The sequence below is a fragment of the Chamaea fasciata genome, unplaced genomic scaffold (assembly GCF_029207755.1).
Source record: "Chamaea fasciata isolate MVZ Bird 193981 ecotype frontalis unplaced genomic scaffold, bChaFas1.0.hap1 SCAF_8, whole genome shotgun sequence".
Lineage (NCBI taxonomy): Eukaryota > Metazoa > Chordata > Aves > Passeriformes > Sylviidae > Chamaea > Chamaea fasciata.
Window position 1 is genome coordinate 11,086,730 of NW_027094093.1, and position 22,766 is coordinate 11,109,495.

The following is a 22,766-nucleotide window of genomic DNA, read 5'->3' on the forward strand; positions in this document are numbered from 1 at the left end:
ACAAGTTATTCTCTTTTTTCATGTTGTCTGAGAACATAACAGCTGTTTCCAACAGACCTTTGGGTGCTCCCTCATCTCTGCTACAAGATGTGCTCAAGTCCAGTTGTCTTTCTTCTTTCCAAAGTAGAGAAATAAAATGCTCATTAGGAACTTGCTAGTCAGACCTCAAATTTATACGCCCCTCAGATCAGAACATGCTGGTTCCACAGTTAAAATATGGGAGGTCTAGAAGAGGTCTTCTGGATACAGAATAAGCACATTTATGACTGCATGTCACAGACACAAAGGCTGTAAGCAAAGACTCACTGTCAAATTACTTCTTCCTTCATCACTGGGGTTTTTCCTCACCTTTGGCTTACGCATCTTCCAGCACATCAGCCATGGTATTAAGCCACAGGGAACTGGCAAGACAGCAATCTCCATTTTTTGGCTTCAAAAGATGACTATACTAAGAACAGGGAAAACCTAATGAGCTTTTTCTAGATGGCATTAATTCTGTCAGGCTTTGCTGTTCAGACAAGACTGCAAAAAGGTAATTTTAGCTTGAGGCAAGGTATACATTGATCTGACCCAGTTAATTCAGCCTGTGCGAGACAAACATGATAAACATGTAACTGATTTGATAAGAACTTCAAATGGTGAGAACCTTCCTACGTGAACTATAGAAAAGACCTGAACCTATACAGAAAGACAGTATTTTACAGACCAGAAACAAGTGAAGCAGCCATTTATTACAGTTGACCAGGTATGTAAATAAACTGTTCTTACAGTTATAAGCAAAGTACAAAATATTTAACTGTGGACAGTTTCTTCCTGTTTGTAAACACTAGAAAACTATTTCCTCTCCAAACAAATTAAACATCAGAAAGTATAAACAGTCTTTTGCAGAGGTTCATGAAAACTAATGGCTGCCTTCTGTTCTTTCTAATAGTTGCAGAGCATTTCTGTTGTCACAATCAGGAAAGGGGTTTCCCTACTACATTTCAGACACAGAGGCTCCTGGCTGAAGTCTTGTTATTGACTATAAAAAGTGTACTTACTGTTTTTTTCAGAGAATTCTTCTGATTTACAAAGCTGCTTTACTTCATGGACAGTGCTGATCACCACACCACTAAAGGCAAACCTTAATGCTCTGGTTTGTGCTAGACAGGTGATGAGGATCTGAAATCAAATCTATGCCCAAAATGCACCCTCCCTTTTTCACTCATCCAAGTAAGACAGAGTTGTCTTTCAGAATTTTTTACTACAAATCTTATGGAAAACCAGAAGATTTTCCATAATTTGTTTTAGAGGCATTTTCCATTTTTTCAGTTTCAGCATCCAAGCCTTAGGAAGATGAGTGGTCAAGTGCATGAAGTCAGGTAATCATTGCACTGTCTTCACACAGGCTGAGGAAGCAACTTGCCCTGACTTGCAAAAGCACAAAGTTCAGATGAGTATTTCTTCAGCACAGGCAACTTTGATACCATGAGACAAATGACATTAAAAACACCAGCTGTCCTTAACAACCCAGGAATTGTTGAGTGGGCTCAGAGGAAACAATTTAGCATTGTTATACTGCTTTAAAAAGACAAATTCAGAGGTTTGCAGCATTGTCAACACTTGTGAGATTAATGAGAAAGGATTAAAGCACGGTTAAAACTGAGGGCTACTGAAAAGAATATGGCTTTATTTCATTTTTTAAAAAGCCTTTCGTGCTAAAAGCGATGATATTCTAGTGTACCTGTGGACATCCAAGGCATCCTCAATTTCCACCCTAGTTCCAGAACACAGTCTCTCTTGTGTACAAGAAAGAATATTTCTCTTAGAAAGATACTATTTTATTTGGATTTTCAGTGCTTTCAACAGGTGATATGGAAAGATCTTAGTTAAATAATTTTTATCCAGTGAATGCATTCTAGAAAGAATAACTGCATTAAATTTACTATTTTATACTTTGTAACTTACTTAAACACTTATAGCTCAGTTTTGGTTAAGGGTTCACTAATGTTAACTACCTTAAGCAATTTATTTACTTTAAAAGCTCTAACTTGAAATATTCAGAACTGGAGTTTTGGACCAACTTTTGCCCATTTTACAGATTTGACTTGTATGGAGAATGTCCAATGGTTAAAATTACACACACCCAAGTTTTGGATAACTCATTAAAAATACTAGAATAGAGCAACATGTTCCATGTGTGAACATGCGTGAGACCAACTGTTATGCCATTTTGAATATGCTAGAGTTACCTGGCTTTCTGCCAGAGATGGCTGTAACTTGTATTTTCATATTTCTTCCCCATCTGAGTCCCATGGAGGAGATCCCTGCTTCCTATGACTATGACCAATGCTCCCTGAGAAGTGCCACAAGAGAAAGCAGCACTTGGGGAGGCTCTGCAGGGACACCCAGCTCAGCACTCTCCCTGTCAGCAGGGGGATTGTCCTCCCCACAGTGTCCCCAGACTGGGAATGAACACAAGGCTCATGCTCCACATCCCTGACCTCAAGATAATGGTGGGAAAGCTGGGAGAAGAGCCTTTGCCAGAAGGGGTTTCTTACTGTACCTCTTATTCGAGGTGCTCCCATCACTCCCCACAGTGTCCAGTAGGAAAATGAAGTTGAAGCTAAATCTCCAGAGCTGTAGATTTTCTTGGAAGAAAACCCCCCCAAGCTGCTACAAATAGTTAAAAGTTGCTATTTCAAAGAAAAAATAACAAGCCTGCCAGTAAGAATTTCGTAAGTAAATCAGGAAGCGGCTCCAAAGCAATACTATGTCAAGCTCCCCCTATGCTAATTATGCCAGTAGAATGGGTTTTCCCCCTACCCCGTGCTGTATAAAATCAACCTTTTTTCCTGCATGAGTTAGTTTTGCTGACTGAAAAAGCAGCTACTGCCCACGTTCTGTCTGCACAGCTCTGAGACTGCAGGTGAACTATCCTGGCCATCTCCTGGGGTGCTTATTTGGAGCTAATGGTTGGTGTTCCCATCACTGCATTAATCTGCCCCACTGCATTTAGTGCCACCATCTACCACAGTGGATTAGGCAGAGTCAACAGCAGCTGGTGGGATGCCATCCATGGGGAACAGGGTGCTGTAGGTAAATGATTCATGGCATCTGTGTTTGCAGCACAACACACAAAGACAGGTACCAAAATCCCTGGGTGATGTGTGTGCTGTACTGCAAACACTGAGAGTGGAGTTATGAATGCACTTGCTCAGTTCTGTTCTGACTTACTTTGACCCAATTATTTTGCACTAGCTTAAAGATGATGAGCATTTTTAACTTTATTCTTTTGCTTCTAGAACTAAATTAAAAATGCACATTGTAGTTATAATCACATTTACCTTCTGGAGATGCATTTTTATTCAGCTCCTCTGTAAAACAGTTTCCAGACAGCAGCATAAAAGCAATTGCTGTTTGTTCCTCTCCCCACAGAACCCTGCCAGTATTAACCTCCCTTAATACAAGCAGCTCCTCCCCATAAGGATGGAAGCACAGCAACTTGATCCTTTCCTCTGAACATCAGATCTGGTATTTGGCGCAGCTCAATACACTTCATCCAGTGTGAGATACATTTAGCTGAGACATTTTATATATACATCCATCTAATACTGCCTATGAAGTTTAGCCTACATCATCCTCCTACGCATTAGCAGCATCACTGTGCATACTGCTCCTCTCAATGCTTCCTAGGGAGCTTCTCAAACTACTTGTTTAAAGACTGCAAGTTATCTTTCAGGGGATGAGCAGTGCTTAATTTCCACTCACAAGTGTATTATGAACACATCGTTATAATACAAGCTATAAGCTCCTGGCTTATATGTACAAGGAACCCTGTGAAAACTGCATAGGTGAAGTTGTATTCCAGGAGCAAGTTACCTACCTACAGCCTCCTGAGTTTTTCTGTCCATACCAGGTCTGAATGTAGCTTAAATTATTAACACTCTAGTGTAAGACTTGACATTTCTCTAGGCTTCTAAACTTATGCAAGGCAAATAAAATGAAAATTATATTAAAACTTAACAACAGCCAAACGGTTCATTTTTTCCCACCAATATTTACAACATCCTCAAAAAAGCCCCAAACAACAAAACAATCAAACCCAAAAACATTCTTCCAGCTTGTGGAAAATTCTAAACATCCTCATTCCTTTCTCTCTCACACAATTCAAACTGTCACTGTTTTGCAGCTTTTGCTTCCTTGCTTATCAGAAACATTAACAAGTTCGCAGAGCACCCAAGTCATGTAGTTATACTATTAAAGACAGAAAAAAACAATTATTTTGCAGTAGTATTATTACTACAGTAGGATTAACACAACATGGAAAATGACAAAAATACAAAAGGAGTTTGGGAAGAGTCATAGGGTTATACCAATGCATTTAAAGTAGTGTAATTTTTTTTAAAAATCCATTTGTGTGATTTATGTACATGTCCATTTGATGCAGTTACTTACTTATCACATACATGTGACCTGAGTGACTCCATCTTCCTGGTCAAATTGTCCATCGTCCAGTTCCCTTAATACGCCATCACTGCTACTGAATCCTGGAAAGCCTCCATAATGGGAGGATCCCTCCTTGATCCAACATTGTTTAGAAGGAGATAGGTGAAACTCATCAGGTGGTTGTCCAGTTTCTACAGGGAAAGATGTAGCTGTGTCTGATCCAACACTTCTGCTGGACACTCGGCCTTTTTCTTCCCCGGTCACTTGTCTTAAGGATTTCCTCTGAAAAACAAGAGGATGTTGAAATGTTAGCTTATTTAGGGGAAAACCAACCCAGCCAAATGCTTTGCAATGATTCATGGATAGATTTAGTGTAGCTGTATTTTAATACCGAGTGCAATTCTCAAGGAATGTGCCATTATCTGAGGAGGCGATTACAATTCCCGTGATAAATCTATACAAATAGAAGTCAGGGGCTGATCTATACAGCCATTTGAAATGGGATCTACAGAGTCCTTGCACAGCAGGAACTCAGTATAAATACAGTCTGACATTAGTATTGCGAGTGCCTGACATCTTGCCCGTTGAAGTGATGGTTGCCAGTGTCAAAAAGAAAAGCAGATTGTGAGTTCTGCAAACAATAGACCTACCAGACTCTGCTAAGGGTTCTCTGAGGCATAACAATAAATAAAAGGTTTACTTCAATTCAGCATCAGGAGCTACCTGCGGTACCAAGATCTGTGATGATGCAGCACCTCCAGAGACAATGTCAGTGCCTTGAGCCACACAGAGGAGCAGGGTCAGCAAGGCAGGAGTACCCTGAGCCTGGAGCCCTGCTCAGCACGGGCACAACTACACCAAGAGATGTTTGCCAGGGGACACAGCTCTGCACACAGAAGGAGCACGTGTAGCTAAGAGGGAATCCAGCCTCAGCACAGAGCTGCATTTCAGTGCATGAAGGACACAGTGCAGACACTTAAAAAAACAAACACACCACAGACTTTTACTATGCTTTGGCAAGTTTGTGTCCTCCAAGCTTTTTCTCAAATCCTTTTGAAATAGTAAAAACAATGGCCCATATGGCAAAAGGAAACATATTTAGGAAAGCTGTTACAGGGGACACTGGGAAATTAGACAAGGGGAAACAGCATTACCTCAGTAGAAACAGAAGGAAATAAATTTTGCCTGGATGCCACAGTAAGAGGCTGGAAAAGTCTGCTTAAGCTAAATAAAGAAAAAGGGAAAAGAAAAAACCAACCCCCTCAAGCACTGCATGGTTCAATCTTGCATCTCATCCTCTGAACCCTTTCTTAGAAAAGCAAATGGTACGTGACAAACAAAAAGTCCACTGAGACAGTACAGCCCTTGAACCCAAGCAGCTTTTGTACTACCCCATAAATCATAAGCCAGGCCATAACACACTACCCCACAAATATACAAGAAGGCAGAGAGATGAGCTGTGAGGACATAATTCCATCCTCAGAAAAGAGACCCTCTGAGACCCCCCAAGTAATGGGGGGTTCCCCTCAATTCTTACAGAAGCAAAACTTCCTCTAGAAATGGCAAAATGCTAAATTCAATCCAACAATCAAAAAAAAATTATTCTGAATACAGAAAGCACCCCATACCCTGTGGTGCCATTTTCCAGAATGGAAGTCACAGAGGTCCAACAGCTGGACATGCCTAAGGAGCTCAGCTCCTTCCATGGCCAGACCCTGCTGCACTGTAAGGAACTGGAAAGTGATGTGACCAGGGCTTGGTAGTTAAGTGATGAGAAGGCCTGGATGAGGCTGCTTCTTATTTTAGTAATGAAAGAGCCTGATTGGCAGCATTCTTCTCAAGGTATCTGAGCTGTGAACATGCTAAGTATATGCTTAAATAATCATGAGTTGTGATGCAGTCTTTTTTTAACTTTAGGTATCTGAAATATTTCTGTGTTTCAAAAACATCCTAGGCTGTGGATGTGAAATTTTTTTAATACCAGCTTTAATGTACTATGAACATCAGTGAACAGAGAGATACACAGCACAAATGAAAATGTCATGTCATGTACAAAGGTGATGTCATGACCAACAATATACAATCACAGGCATTAAATGTTTTTACAAAAATGTTTGCATTTTTGGTAAAGCTGTAGAGCTGTGTCATCAGTGTCCATGGGACATTTTAAACAGAAAACAAAACAAAACCTCCACAAAAACAAAACAACTGAAATAAAAGACCCTAACCCCTCTACACATTAAAGTTTCTAGAGCAAAAGAGAATGTTTCAAATTTCAGTAGCTTGTTTAATACCTGAAATCTAGGTACTCAATGCAAAGCTAACATTTTGGTAAAAAAGCAATGAAGTAAATAGATTAAAATTATGGGGAAAAACAAAGTAATTGGCAAAACCGAAGGAAAATGTAACTCTGGTAAATGTTTCAGCTTCAGCCCGAGTTACCTGATTATCCCAAGATAAATGACCTCAGCACAGTGAAATTTCCTGGTAGAGAAGCAAAACATTCACTGGTACTGAAAAAGCACATTTTGTTCAGATTTCAAACACAGAAATCCTGATGTAAATGGCTACAAATCAGCTATTTCTTGTTTACTTTGAGTGTGTTTAATGCTTAAGTCAAATGTTTCCCATTCCAACAAAATAAAAAAAAACAACTACAAAACACATTTTATTTGTATAGCCCAAGTCTGCTCATCACCCCACAACGGGGTGAAAGAATTTCAACAGTGAGTACAATGTTTCCTATCTTTAATTTAAGCCATGCCTCAAAGATTCATCAGTTCCTTCAGACTGAATGTTTTTACAGAACTGGTTTGTATTACATCTCTTGGCAGAATCCAACTTGTGACATACAGTTATGCTGCCTTTAAGGGACACATAGTTAGAAGTAACATTACGCCTTACCATAAGGGAAAAAATATCAGGAGTTCATGACCTTATTATATACAGAGTATTAAAGAAGTAGGAAAGCATCAGGAAAAACATTATTTTTTGACTGACATGATATTGAGTTACATATTTACAATCTAGTTATCAAAAACTGAGGTCCAAAACATACTTTTTGTATGAAATGTATTAGGAAAAAAGCAAAGGCTACAAAGTCAGACGTGGGAGAAGTCAGAAGGTTTTAATGGTAAAAGCTGAAGGTGCTTTCGACACAGAGGGTAGTTAGGGAAAAAATTCCACTGGCAGGATTTAGAAGAGAGTATGAATGGAGAGCGATTAAGACACTGGCAAAGGAGACTACACAGAACACCGAAGAGCAAAAAATGCAAAAGCTCCAATTCTGAAAATGAAGAAATAAATGATAGCGTACAAGAATTAGCTGGGAATTGAGACGGTGGCAGAGACAAAAACAATCAAACAGCATTTGAACTGTGCATGTTGAAGGCAAGTTCTTCCAGGCATGGAAGTACTAATTATCAGGGGACACAGTGAGAAGGAAGTTAGGCTGGAGATAAGCAGAAGCCTGGAGAAGAACAAAAAAAGGAAGAGTGTATTTTAGAAACACTAAACAAAGGAAAACACAGATGAAGGCAACACACTGAACACACAGTAAAAAAAAAGCAGAGAAAGATCAAATAGAAATGCAAGAAATTCAGAGATTTATGGAAGTATTCATACAAATAAAGAAAGAAGCAGCTAGATATCGCTGCCATGTAATTATATGCCATGAGTGAGTTTGCAAAGTTACTACTCTGCTGCTGGACATGAGTGAAAACATTCACAGCCTTCCTAGCTGCTTAAGATTATCACAGGAAAGACAAGTTGAATAGAAAAAGGCTGACCAGACACTGAAAACCAGAAAGAACCAAAAATGGAAACCCCTCACAGTACATCAAAAAACCTGGCAAAGAAAAGCCCACCAGGAGCTCACCCTTCTCTGGGCACACAGGATCTCCTGCAATCCGGTGCAGGTGCAGCAACTGTTGTGACACTGACTTTGAGCAGAATGTGGAGACTGGCAGTCACTTAATCCTCAAAGCACTTGATACAACCACTGTTATGGGAACTCCACTCAAAATGGACAAGGAATTGTTGAGGTTCAGCTGCAGGAATTTTAAAGCCTCTATCTCTGTCACTCATTTTCATGCAACAACAGCCCTTCATCCTGATAACCTGCAGATTACAATATCCCTTACAGCACAGATTAACACTCCTTTCTTCTAAAAATATGAAAGTAGATGTTTTGAAGGTGAAAATGGTTTTCTGTTTCATGAACAAGAGATGCAGGATTTTGATCAGAACTTTTAAGACTCCCTAAAGACTTCCAAGGAAATACAGGCTAGCCAACCTCATTCACCTGAGACAGGGTAATTCCTCAGCAAAAACCCAGCTTTCATTATGCTTTTCTCCATGGTTTAAAAAATAACAGCTGAAGAAAAAAAATAACATCTGATTGAGCTGCAAAAAACATCCACAAGCTCCAACTTGTCCAAGGGGAAACCCTGTTCTGCCACGTTTTTCCCCTTGGCAATTCTGAAGTCTAGTTTGTTTCTGTATCTTACCATTATGTAAAGTACTATTTTTTTAATATTAATACCACAAATATGTTACTCACCTCTGGTGTCTGGACAGCAGAACTCCACATAACAGGTCTCTGAAGAAAAATTACTTGCTTTGTGGCCAGATTTCCTTCACTAAAATTTAAAGAAAATAGTTTCCATGTTTTAAAGGCAATAATTGTCACTAACATATTCAAAGTCAATTTTTTAGGGGGGGTGTAAATCCATAAGTGAGAAGAGGACAGACTACAAAGTATTATCTACTTTATTAATTCCCCAATGGTTCTATAATGATATTTTTAAAATAACGGAAGCACAGACCTGGGTTAACGTGATGCACATGAAAATATGGACAGAGCAGTAACTTGTATTACCATGACTGCAGTCATTTAATATGGGTGCTCTTGAGAGTTGAAATATCAGAGATCCTACTTTTAATCCAAGTCTGCATATTTATGTCTGAAGCAAGCCTTCACAAGTCTTTTTTCTTAACTTAATCTTCACTGTTAAATATACAGCAACATATTACTACCTATTAATATCACAACAACCAGGCCAAATCTTTATAGATCCATAGCTTTAGAAAATCTCTCAATACTTTGTGGTATGAAAGTTGGGAATTAGCATTCTCTACTGCTAAATAAAAGTTGTAAAATGTCATCTAAGGATCAGCTTGCTGCCTCACCACCTATGGATAAAGGGCTTCAGCTCAGTTTTAATAAGCTTTACATGAAGAATGAGAAGAATGACACCAGGAGTTTTGTATGAGGGAGGTATCGGCACAGGCAGGACAGGAGAATATTTTAGTAAGAAAAATTAAGAAGGGGGGAAAAAAAAAGAGCAACTTCAGTCCTGGAACTTTGACAGATGCTAATACTGTCGTGGTAGACAAAGCAAATGTGTTGTTTTTTTTTTTTTCCAAAAGGGAATACTTGTAGAAAAATACCTATGACAAGTGCAGTTGCTCTCCAGACCAGATATGACTGATATGATGTTTCATAAGCATTACACTCCCTGAGCAGTGGTGATAAATACATCCTCTTTAAGTTTTAATGTATTTCCATCACCTTCCCACCAGAAATACAGGTCACCACATTGACAGAATATGTAATACAAACCCCTACTCCACGTTTCACTGAAAGTGAAACAATTTCAAGACAAGAACTCCAGAATAAGAAGGTTTTTAAAATTCCTGTTTTCATTTTTATAAGCTCTTCTCCCCCCAGCTGCCTCTGGGCAGTACTCAGTAAGGTCTTTAAGCAAAACACTGAAATTGTTTGGCAAAAGATTTAACAGCGCACTAAATGTAAGTAGCAAAATAGAAACACCAAAGAGATGGGAGTTCATTTGAAGTATGTATGATTCTACCTATTCTATCCATCATAAAACACAGTTATTGTGCATAACGTTACAGAAAGAACTACTAAAGCAGTGTAAGCTTTTACTTCATTTTGGATATGTCACCAGGTTCACCATCACACAGGTGAAGTTAAGGTAACTGATGCATGTTTCACAACCAAAAGCCATTTTGTATTTTACTTCAGGGACCTGCTCCAAGAACAGTCAGGGATTAAAACTGTTCCTATGAGCTCAGAAGAGCTTTTTAACAGCCTGCCCTAGTAAAGCTTCCGGAAGTGAGCTCTGAGAGAGTACACAAATCAGTACTATTCTCTGCAGAGACAGCCACTCAGATCAATAGTTAGTAATGATGGATTTGTGATTGTTTGGCCCCTCGCAATCTTTCTTTCAGTCCAGCTGTACTCAGGTCATGGCATATCTTTGCATGTCTTCCTTGGATGAGAACAGAGAACTAAACCTTCAGCTTGTGGGAAAAACAAAAATGCAAGAGAACAAATTCATTCATTTCCTTAAGCCTAACGAGGTTTCCTGTTCAAAGAGTCCCTACCTCATTATTTGCATTCATTAAAAGAAAAAGTGTTTAGATTTTATGTCATTACAAGGAAATCTGAAATCCTGCAACCTTATTCCACTTGGCTAGGTATTTCTCTGTGCCTCAGTTATGTCTCTTTTGATCAATTCAAAAATGTCTCTTCCAAGCAACAAGGCTGAGCACAGACCCTGGCATGGGGAAGAGCCTAAGGCTTATTTTGTAACAGTGTCTGCATTCCTTCAGAGAAAAGAAAAAAACCCAAACATTAAGCTACAGCTTGTACAAATTCTACTAGAACAGAAAAAGGACATGATGGCGAGTAGACAAGAAGTAAATTAACAAATTTCTAAGTCTGACCTTATTAAAATGCCGCACACGACAAAGCTGCTATGAGCTTAATTCACAAAGAACTCAATGACAGTGGGATTTCCACAGAATTTAAATGAGAAAAAGTGCTCAGAGCAAGGGAAGCTCCAGAGTTTCCCTCTCATTTCTACACTCGCTCTTTGCCTCATAAGTCAGGGCATTTTGCAAACACAGATCAAGCAGTGAGCCAGGATAAATTAATAACCATAACGTCACTGTTTTTGCATAGCATCGCCCATTGCCCAGGTCTGCCCTGCCCATTCTCAGGGACTACAGTAACCAGTGAAGGGAAATAAAGGTCACTGCAGAGTAAGGCTGCTGAAGCCTTTTTCCTGTCTCTTCTTTTAAGAGTGATGAAGAGCAACAGAGACTCTTTTGTTGAAACACCAGCAATTTGTTTGTCTGCTTATGCTGTATGGGCAAAAACTGTGTCCTCTTACACGTCTATATTTAAGTCCTCCAAAATAACCATGAAGCTACAAGCTCAGGAGTACTGCCAATGACTCTGGTTTTTACAGATCCATTTTTTAAAATGCATGAATATTTAATATACAAAGCACTCAGAATAGATGTTAGACAAGATTTTCTGAAAATATAAAGAGAATAAGAAATTATTTCATAATTTCATGTGTTCAGGTTTTTGGATTTTTTTTCCTCTTCATTTCTCAAAATAAAACTTTGCACTCCTTTGGAACTAGACAGCATCTAGACTTTCAGTTTTGAGACAGACACCAGCCTGGGATACTAAGTGTCCTGGCTCAAAGGATCTATTCAATGAAAAATTTAAAAAACCTTAAAAATAATTCTAATTTTCAACCACAAACAAGTATGGACCTCTACAAACTCATGGTAATACCCTACTAAAAACTGCAGTAGCATTAATGTACAAGTGAAGTTTTTCTAGATACTCACAAAAGATCTGAGATGAGGGAAAGTTTTGCAATAAATTAGGAGAAAAGAAAGACAGGAACAGAGGAAAGTACTACAGCGAGTAAAAATGGGGACAATAGATAAAATTTTCTTTAAACACTATGCAAAAGATCTATTTAAAAAATAAAACATAATTTTGTCCGATCACGCCAAATTGTTGCTTATTTTGTTTTTTCAGTGTTTCTGAAGCGTCTTAATATTCAGGCTGGGTTTTGAGGTCAGAGTTTCAAGTCTGGGAAAAAAACCAGCTGTTGAGCAGCATAAAGTGTCCTTCTTTATTAAGACTTTCGCATTCCTAGGATAATCCACCACCACCACAGTAATGGCATCTTTCATAGCAGACACACAGTAACCATCCAGGAATTTCTTCTCCTCTTTAAATACCAACATCAATGCCTAAAAATAGCAGTTATCAATCACTACTCAGCCTATCAGAACAGGAAGACATTCATTTTCTCATTCTCATGAATTCTCAATCCCTAATTAGGAATTCTTGTCCATAAGCTTTTTTCCTTTTTTTGAAGCAAACTGAATTGCTGTATATGAGATATACAACAGGCACACAAAACATGATTCATCCTATTTCTACCAAGAGCAACTCACAAGCTACAGTGGCATAACAAGCATTAGACAATTCATACAGACTCCTACTCAGCCATTTAGACCAGAAAACAAATGGTTTTTATTAGGCTGAGTTACTCTAGTGTGGATACAACATGAATCCAGTTTCAGATTTGGCCAGGATACAGCCCCTTTAGCATAAGCACTGCTATTAATGCTCTGCTTGTTTCACATCTGGGATACAGCATATTTGAGACCTAAATATCTTCCTGGTACATTCTCATTAATTCAAAGAACAGCTCCAGCCTAATCAATCTGTTAATGCTTCCTACAGCACTGCACCCTATTTTTTTTTTCTTACAGCACTTTGCCTCTAGCCGTTGCCCCGTGACCTCTGAGGTACAAACCAGCACCATCTGATGTGCTGCAAGCACAGGCTGACACTCCCAGAGTGTCACCAGCAGCTGCTCAGGACATTCCTGACCCTGCTGTCCAGGCCCTGTGGGGATGGGTTCAGTTACATTGCCTGTGGGACACAAAAGGTTGGAAGTTAAATATTCTCTCATCCTATGACTCAGAACACACCGTGGCTACTAAAATCTCCCTCCCATTCTTCAAAGATTATACCCAGATTCTGAAGACCTACTCTCAAAGCTGTAAGATTTGGCCAAAATTTCAGCTGGTTATGAAAACCAGGCCCAGTAGTTCATATAGTCACCATGTTCAAAGCTAATACACTTAGACTAAAAAATTATTAAAGAGATTAAAGGATAACTATTTGTTACACATACTGGAAACTGCTTCTTCTTCCAGAGGAAAACAAAACAAAGACCCTTAAAAAAAAAGGCAACAGAACATGCCATATTTTACCACAACTACTTTTGTCTTTGCATTTAACCAGTTAGTTAAAATCGACTATTAGAAAAAACATTGCCAAAAAATCCCAACACCAATTTCCTGATCACAAAAGCCTCCTTCTTACAGGGGGTGAGTTGATTTAACTATGTCAAATCACTTGACCAGAACTCCACTTTCTTGCAGCAACTTTCTGAGAATCTTTCATTCACATCTTTTTCATGCTGTCTTGATTTAACACAGTGAGGTCTGGGATCCAAAGATTACTGAAGTCATCCACTCCTTCCACAGCTGATAATGAGCTCTAAGCCCTGCCTCAGTACATTTGTTTGTTTTGAAGTTGGGAAATCCTAATTTAATGGGTGGAGAGCTTAAAAAAAAAAAAAAATTATAGAAGAGAGGCATTAAGAATGCTGGGTTTAGTGTTTCATTTGCCATTTTTTTAGCTTGAAAGCCAGAGTACCTTTTGGGGAGCTTACTTGAAGAAAAAACTATAAAGTCTGGAACCTTACGGAGAAACCAGGTCTGCAATTTAGTTCTTCTTACATAGAAAAGAGTCCCACCAATGCTCCAAATAACCATTACACCTACAGACCTGAAATCCTCCAGTAGTCTGGTACTATATTTGAGGTGAACCATAATGTCCACATTAGAGAAGAGTCCAATAACTTGCTGGATTAGCAGATTCTCTGCCCTAATTTGCCACAAATACTCCATGACTGTTTTGTGATAACATGAGTTTTCCCATTGTCTAAATAAGTCATTCACCAAGGTCCTAAACTAGTGAAACATTTCAACACTTTTTTCCAGTTGAAGCATGAGTAACCCCATTGCTGGGGAATGGGTATGTGATAAAAAGTTTCCTAAATAAAACCTTTCACATTTAGATTTACATGATGCATTTTATATTTAGAATTAGACTCACTGAAATCAGTAGTCCTAAGCAGATGTGGCAAAGCACTCCAGGAAAATGCTACTTACAACTCCAGCTCTACCTACATTTAGCATCATCAGCATTTTTCTTCCTTTTCGATTTAAGTATGCAAGTGATTATTTGACAATTCTCAGACATACACACCAGAAATGCTGTAATCAATAGTTTGGGTACCTGTCATGTCGTACAATTGGTGTAGGCAGGACACAGGTCAGGAGCCATCCAAATTCAGCCAGGGTGTGCAGTAGAGGTCCATAATCTGTTTTAATTTCACACCCCTACATTAATAATTATAAAAAGTAGTAAAGAGACTCTGTACAGGTTTTATTTGCAGTTCTACACAATTAGAACACCTCCCCTCTCACTTTTAATGAGATATCTTTTGAGATGACATCAAGCTAATTATTTCAAACTGAAAACAACTTGAAAAATTCGAGACTACAAGATCCAGGGAAAACAGAATTTAATAACATTAGGTATGAGCCCTGACTCATCAAGATATAATTCAAAGCACATCTCACTTATTAAACTTGTCAATTTGCTAAATTAGTGCCTAAAAATTTTAAGCATCATAACTGGGTGTCTCAATTGACATCTTTACACTTTTTACTCCACTTGCGAAAAATAAGCATCTCTCTTAGCTACATACTTAAGGTTTTGGTGGGTCTTACGGTGGTGGGGTTTTTTTTTAAATGTACAAGTTTTTAGTTTGATGTCGATTTTTTCACATTGGTAAATGCATTTATCATTGGATATTTCAAAAGTAAGACCTTAATCCAACAACTGCTTTGAGATGCCATTCATACCAATAATCCTAAAAGATTAGAATATACCTAAAGAGTAATTTAAGTAATTTTATTGCTGTAACCTACTACAGCAGTAGATGTAAATTTATTAGGAAACCCAAGTCTTTCATATTTGGCAGTAAAATTTTCACAAAAATACATCTCTAAATATCATACTGAATTAATTCACTATCAATTTTCTCTTGTCCTTCTAGTTCTAGCTATTTTCTTTCACTTTTGAAAAAAATACTGCACACTATCAATGTGACCTGCACTTGCTGAAATTACCCCAAGACATTTTCTTTGCTAGTTGTATGTGTTGGTATGAACATTTACAAATGTCAGGCCAGAACTCCTCTGGCATATTTGTTTTATGTACATTTACCAATGCCCACAAATCTATTTTGTTTATATCGCTTGGGGCTTTAGTTAAGCCCAGGCAGGTGACTTCAGGAAACCATACTGAATGTTTTTGGAACACTGGTACCAGCATCCTAAAGGAAAAAACAAAGAAAAATACAAGTAGGAAATTGCACTGCTAAATCATCACCTATTTACCTCGATGACTGTCCATTGTTCAACTACTATTGCATCATTTCCCCTCCTGTTAGAACCTGGAACCCCAGCACCTTCTTCTTCATAGATAAATAATCCTTCCAAAGATTTGGGCAAATAATCCCCTGTAAACATAAACACAAGCATTAAGTTTTAGCTTAATAGATTACCAAGATGTGCACAAGATGTTTCTTTCTCACTGAACAGTCCTCTAAAATAAAATTACATGACTCAGCAAACTCAAATTTGTGGTTATTCATGGAGCATCAAGTCAACTTACTATTAAAATCCCTTTTTTCTATACAAATTGAACTTAGAACTACTTTCTCAAAAGCATTAAAACCTTCCATGCTTCAGTATGAATTCCGGTTTCCTGTATTCAACATATCCATTGCAGAGGATGGGCACAACCCTTTTTCTCAACTTCAATATTGTTCTCCTGACAAGACATGTGGCTTTTGGTGTGCTGGGAGAGAGCACAAAAATGAGTGAACCATGAAGTGTAAAACTCAGCTACAGCTACTTAAACACATAAATGGCCACAGGAAGTGCCTGAAACAAGTAATTGTAGGAGGATTCCTGATGGGAAGGAAGTTTCAGAGCACAACTCCCTGACTCACATGTCAAAGCTCAGTAGCATCCGTTTGGCCCAAACTAAAGCTGTACATCAAATATTGGTTCATTTTCTGCTTCTGCTTCTCCTAATAGCCTTTGGGAAGCCTTTTGTGGAGATTTACTTTGGCAACTGACTAACAAACTAAACTGGTATAGCAAAATTACGTAATCCTCAGAATATCAGCATTAAATCCCCTCCAATACTGGATGAGGTATGTTACTACCTGGGTATTAAAGACAGAGTTATTCATGCAGAGAAGAGCAGACAGCTCTCCCTGTGGGGAATGGGAAGACTGTAAACTGTTGTTGGACAACAGCTGCAAAGATTAATTTCAACAGCTGCCAAAACCACCCTTCAGTGAACTGGAACAGATCTCCATCAGAGAGTTCTTTTCCAGCTCTGAAAAAAACTCTATACTGAAAACTACAAGTCTGAATTCTCACCTCTACTTCACTGAAGGAAATTTGGTTCTTCCATTGACTTAAATAAATAGGAAAAAAAGTTTCAGAGTAAAAAGTATGATTGATACAGACTATGGCATTAGACTGTTCATGAGCACAAAATATGCAGTTTGAGAGGGACTAGCTGCCAAATTCCATCAGAAGTAAAACTACATCGATGAGCTTACGTGCCTCTGAGTCACTAAATTCACTGCAGAGCTGCAGAAACACAGTGATGCACACTCAAAACCGTGGAGAGCAATGAAAACTGAAGAGTTATCATTAATGTCAGCTTTTTGTTTTCGAAGAATCATAATTTAACTTGCAAAGATTTTATGTCTTGCAGTTGGTTTTTTTAAAATTTAAGGCCTTCAATAATCCAAGCCTTGCAAAGGGGATGAGAAGTCTGTATTGTTTTAAATCAAAATTATCAGAAAAAAGCATAAGGCATAGTAAATATAACAACTACTCAAACTGACAGTAATTTTACCCTCCTCATATAATTAGTGTAAAAAGCAGGCAAAATGACAGATGAAAGCCACTTTAACACATCATTAATTATCTACTGCACTTGTTAATCACCCTGAGCATTGCAAAAAACTGTTTAACTGAAACTTTTTCAACAAACATTTAACAAGACTTTTCTCCACTGCAACCCTGTATTTTGCTTGCTTACACTGCAAAAATTAATTCTCAAGGAACATCAACTTGCAACTCAGTACAAGCAAGACAGGTACCAAAGCAACCAAAGCATCACCTTAGCGAAGTACAAAGTGTAGGTTTGCTATCAAACAACATTTATTACAACAGTTAATTGTTCTGGAATTTATTAATCATGTCAGTTTGTCTTGGTGTGTACCTCTAACACCAGGGTACTACAATTTTCTTCACTTCTATTTCAAGTAATTGTACAACAGGAGCTACCTACTATTTTTTGCACACTTTTATCTTCTGGCTTTCAGACAAATCCAGTTCCAATGGAAATATATCTCTCAATTACATATTTTACCAGCAACAGAGTTTCAGAGTTCTAAACACTTTTCATCCTGTTGTCTTTTCCTCGGAAAAGCACAAACCAAACCAGAAGAACTAGCACAAAAGGTTTATTTTGTTATAAAGCTACTCTAGTTTGCTGCTTTGGAAATTGTCCATTTGATAAAGCAAAAATTTCAGTTACTTAAGTCTATTATAAATTTATGGAATCTGATATCTAAAAGGGAATAATTTATTTTCTGGGCAGTTACAGATCTATCTGGACATGTTTACATAAATACCCTTCCATCAAGAAGCAAAATACAATAATAATTTTTTTCAAGTTACATAGTTCTGTGTAAACAAGCAAAAGCTTCAAGATATCTTGGGACAGTACTCACCTTTAGAAGTTTCCCAGTGTACAAAAGAATCAACTAAGGCCAATCCTTGTTTATAATAAAATGTAGTTAATTCTAACCAGTCTGCTTCCAGTGCACTGACAACTGGCCCCTTTCTTGTTACTTTCATAGACAAAACACCTTCATGGTAGGTCCAGCAGGTAGAATCATCATCAAAAACATTGAAGACTGTATAGAGCTTGTCTAAGGAGAGAGAAAGGAAAAATGAACCTCAAACACAGTGCTCCAAAATTAGTAATATTACTTATCTCCTATTTTAACACAGTTGTCTAATTCCAAACAACAGTTTTAATAATTGTTTCTTAAAGTGGCTCTGCTTAAGACCTAAACAGACTCAAGACAAGGTGTGAGGGAAGGTACATTTTGGGATACGAGGTAAATGTGAACTTATTACAGCTGGGCTGTCTTTCTTCAGGTAGTTGGGGCTGGCATAAAGAAAACATACAAGGACTAAGAAAATACCCAGTGGAAACAGCCTTCATTTCTGCACTTGTAGAACTTCTGGTTACAAATATTTGCAACTATATTTAAAAAAGGACAATTTTCTAAGCTTGCAAATATAAGGAATGCCTTGTACTGACTTTTATCCATTATTTTCTGAGCTAAGCACCAGTGTAATTAGTTGCTTCCTGGGATCTTCCCATAGTAACTGATGATCAGTGGAAGCTAAGAACAACAACAAAAAAGTATCCTCAAATTGTTTTTCTGTCTAGGTATTAATACAGTGCTGTAACAACACCAGTCACAAGCAAGCACTCATTTAAAACTAACATATCCATAGGATTTTAGGAAATCACTGGTGCAAGTTATGAAATCCTAACTATGTGAGTGTGTTCTACAAATACACTTGTATGTCACTGGTGTAGAGAAGTAACACAAAGCAGTTGCCCAGAAATATTCTCAGATTGCCTTATACTGCTGGGCAGCCTAAATCAATGCAAACATTGAAGTTTTCACTGTTAAAACAAAGGAATTTGCTTAGATGACCTCAGTTAAGAAGTCAGTCTCTCTAGGCTCCAGCTTCCAAAATAGGATTTGTACTCTAAGTAATCTGAATCAATATCTGGAAGAATCCCTCTCTGCTTTGAGAAGTGTTATTACACCCACTGCAGTTGACATCAGGTGCCTGGAATAAAGCAAATTCAGAACAAAATGTTGAACTCCTAAGAGATGACTCTTTTTATATAGTTTTATCACTTTCACAGGTGCTTACATCAGAATAGATGTGTTTATCCTGACAAACCTTTATTTCTTATCCCATATATTGAAGTGAGATCCCTTATTCTTCAGGCGAAACGCCCCTGTTGCTCAATACAACTATTCAATTCCTCATATCTACCAGAAATTTACTTCTGCAAGCAATGTATTATAGTCAACATTCAATAGACTAGAATAGTTCAAAAAGCAACATAACAGTAAAAAATTCATACTTACAATCCCCAAATCTATAACTGGGACACAGTTTTGCCTCTTTTGAGCAGAGGTAAATGGATGTGGCACACTGGCATAGCAGTATATACCTACACATGTGTAAGACTGCCTTGGAAAGTTTACATCAGTATTTTTCAAAATGATGGCTACAAAAAACAGACCAAGAAAGGTGGCTGAGTTTCCAGAAGCTTTATCTTATTAACACCAGTGATTTTCTATCTGACTAGTGTAGAGAAGCCTGGCATATCCTTGCTAAAGCTTTTTGAAGTTTCCTGAGAACACTGCATGTAGGGGATGCACTGGCTGCTGATCTACCTGGTCACACAGCCTGCACAATGCTCCCGAACAATACCAAGAGTTTTCCACTGCTTCCTTATAGGACTTCTATTCTGCTACATATAGCAAGCTGGAAGAAAAGAGTTAAGCTTTAACAGGTTAGGCTAAAAAGGCACACTTGTAGAAAAACTGCTTTTACTCAAGCGTTAAAAGTAAGAGGGACACTGATAATCTCTGTGCTTAAGAGTCATTATTCTCAGAGTCTACAAACTGGAGAGGCTGCTTCAACAGGAAACTGAAAAGGTCGCTTTTGAGAGCAATTAAAACATGTCTGGCTCATCTAGGAGTGCAGCCTGACATGAAAGTTTCATGCTGCCTGCTTTCCACACAATACTGTCTTGCATAGTTCTCTGACTTAGATTACTTCTTCCTTTTTACCTTCTCCACTCTGCAGCCAGGAGGCCTTAGAGTTTCAGTACCAGAAGTCAATGTTTCAGCCCATTTTTTACACAGACTACACCAAGCACCTCATTCTTCTACAGCTAAGTTGTCTATCACAACACCAGCATTTTTTCAATTATGCTTTTCCTTCCTATACTTCTAATGCTTACTTTTCTCTAAGAAATTCATTTTGTAACAATTATTGTCTTCGATTTCATGGTCAATGCATTAATTTCAGTGATCTCTTTCAGGACATTTCTTGAAGGCACGTGAACCAGAAAGAATCCATTCTGAATGGATTTATTTGCTGTACATTATGCGAGTTGCCTGGAAGCATGTAAAATTATGGCTCTAGCTGGAAGGGGCTCTCTTTGTAGCCAGCTTTGAAAAAGGCACAACTGGAATCACAACATATACTTGGAAATCAGTATGTGTTTACAATTTAATATTCAGTAAAACTACACGTGCACCACAGAAAATACTTTGTAACAATTGCATCCTTCTAAAAGGAAGGATTTTTACTGCCACGTGTTTGTTATACATATATTGAACAAAAACCTTTTCTGTTTGCGCCACATTTCAAGCCACAATTACATCATGGGTGATTTGGGGGAGTTTGTTTGTAATTATCTTTTTTTCTTTAAATTGCAAACTAAAATTCTGACAGTAAATCTATAATAGTCTATGTGAAAACTGAAATATCATTTTACTATATTACCACAGCTCACATACATAAAGCAAAAGGTAGAATATTCCTTCTGCTTCTTTTATGGCAACTCTTTTAGAAATATGTATGCATTTACATATGCACGTGTAGAGGCATTTCCAAAACTAGTATTTGATACAACAGAAAATGATGTTGTTCTGTTTTTTCCAACAACTCAATAAAATACTTTATTTCTGCAACAAACAAGCAGTATTTGTTACCATCTCCTTTTCGTGGTTTAGAAGGGCTAGCTTCTTTTCCAAACTGGAAATCTGGATCCTCCAACAGTCTGCTTTCTCCATGCATTTCTTCCTCCATCCCACTCTCAGATGAGTGACCGCTCAATGTCCCTTCATTCCAGTTTTTATAGTTTTCATCAAAGTTTTCTCTTTTGTGTTCCCTATTTCTTCTGCCCAACGTTGAGTTGAGCTCTGCACCTCCATCTGTGCTTGTTCCATTACAGGCTTTAGGCTGAGGAAAATGCTGTGTTATAAATCCCACAAACTTCTTTCCTCTTTTAGCAGCTTCATTAACCTGTAATACAACATAAACTTAGCCGCAAAGTCGTTTTGGAATTGCATGGAACTTTTTCTTCTTTAAAACTTGTACGTACATGAACCATTTTACTAAACTGCTGAGGACATAAAGGCATAACACTGTATTACAGAAGGGTGACATGTCTGTGATTCCGTCCCTGCTTCCGAGTAAATAGGAGTTCTCCAGCATGTCTTTGGAGTCAGGCCAAGAAAGGTGGCCAACACTGGTACTGACCACTAAGTATACAAAATCCTTCATTTAGAACAAACCCCAAGTATTTTATTTACTGTGTTGTATTGACAAGCAGTATAGTAGAGCAATAAATAGTATTTCTCTCAATACATGATGCCAGTCATACTAAAAATACTGACCTCCAATACCACAGAAGTATTTCTGTCATGAGCCATGAGTCATTGCCCTCTGGCTCCCTTGGAGGCTACTCAGCTTTGTTACTACTGAGGATAGTGGAGGAGCAGAGAAAGGAGGAAGCTAGAAGCAAATGGAAATCCTCTTATTTCAGCCAGTGATGTCTTCTCCGCACTGAGGTCTCAATACACAACTGCAACATCTGTGTCACCTGTGGGATGTTTCTGTTCTTGGAAGTGTTTTTTTCCTGGTTTAAGGAGTGCTGCCATTTAGGAAGGTGACCCCACTGACATCGTGTACTACAAGCTCCCCTGTAAAGTCTTCACAGGTAAATATAGGAGCTTCACCTCAGAAAGAAGACATCACATGGGAAGCACTGGATTAAGTGAGGGCAGAGAGGGAAGGATCTTTATTCAGCTTATTCACATAAACTATTAATCCCCCCCAGTGAGTAAAAATCCAGCAACTGATGATACTGCAATCCCTTTTTAGTATCATGATAATGACACTTCAGTCTATCTGCTGCCATTATTTATGTACAGCAATGGTATAATATGCCAATCACAGTGGTTATATATACAGAGCTGCTGCTTCAAGGACAAGCAAAATAATTTTGAATTTAACAAGCAACAGAGAAAAACAGATAACACAATCTTTTTTCTGAAACACCACAAAATCTTATTGTCTCAGATCTTAAAAAAACTTTACTAAGATTTGACTGGATTAATGGCTCTGTCTTTTTAAAACTGAGA

At 38.1% G+C, this 22,766-nt stretch overlaps 1 protein-coding gene across 2 annotated transcripts in view; it reads right to left on the reverse strand.

The window, feature by feature from the left end:
- Positions 1–77: 77 nt before the first annotated feature.
- Positions 78–22,766, reverse strand: part of RFTN2 (raftlin family member 2) — a 31,225-nt gene continuing 8,536 nt past the window's right edge. For both annotated transcript variants that reach the window (XM_066189642.1, XM_066189643.1), the window contains 6 exons: positions 21,333–21,645; positions 18,240–18,440; positions 15,814–15,935; positions 14,645–14,748; positions 8,990–9,068; positions 78–4,710 (listed from right to left, as the gene is read on the reverse strand). In XM_066189642.1, coding sequence (XP_066045739.1) covers positions 4,441–4,710; positions 8,990–9,068; positions 14,645–14,748; positions 15,814–15,935; positions 18,240–18,440; positions 21,333–21,645 — 1,089 coding nt within the window. In that variant the 3' untranslated portion in view covers positions 78–4,440. The remainder of the gene's footprint in view (positions 4,711–8,989; positions 9,069–14,644; positions 14,749–15,813; positions 15,936–18,239; positions 18,441–21,332; positions 21,646–22,766) is intronic.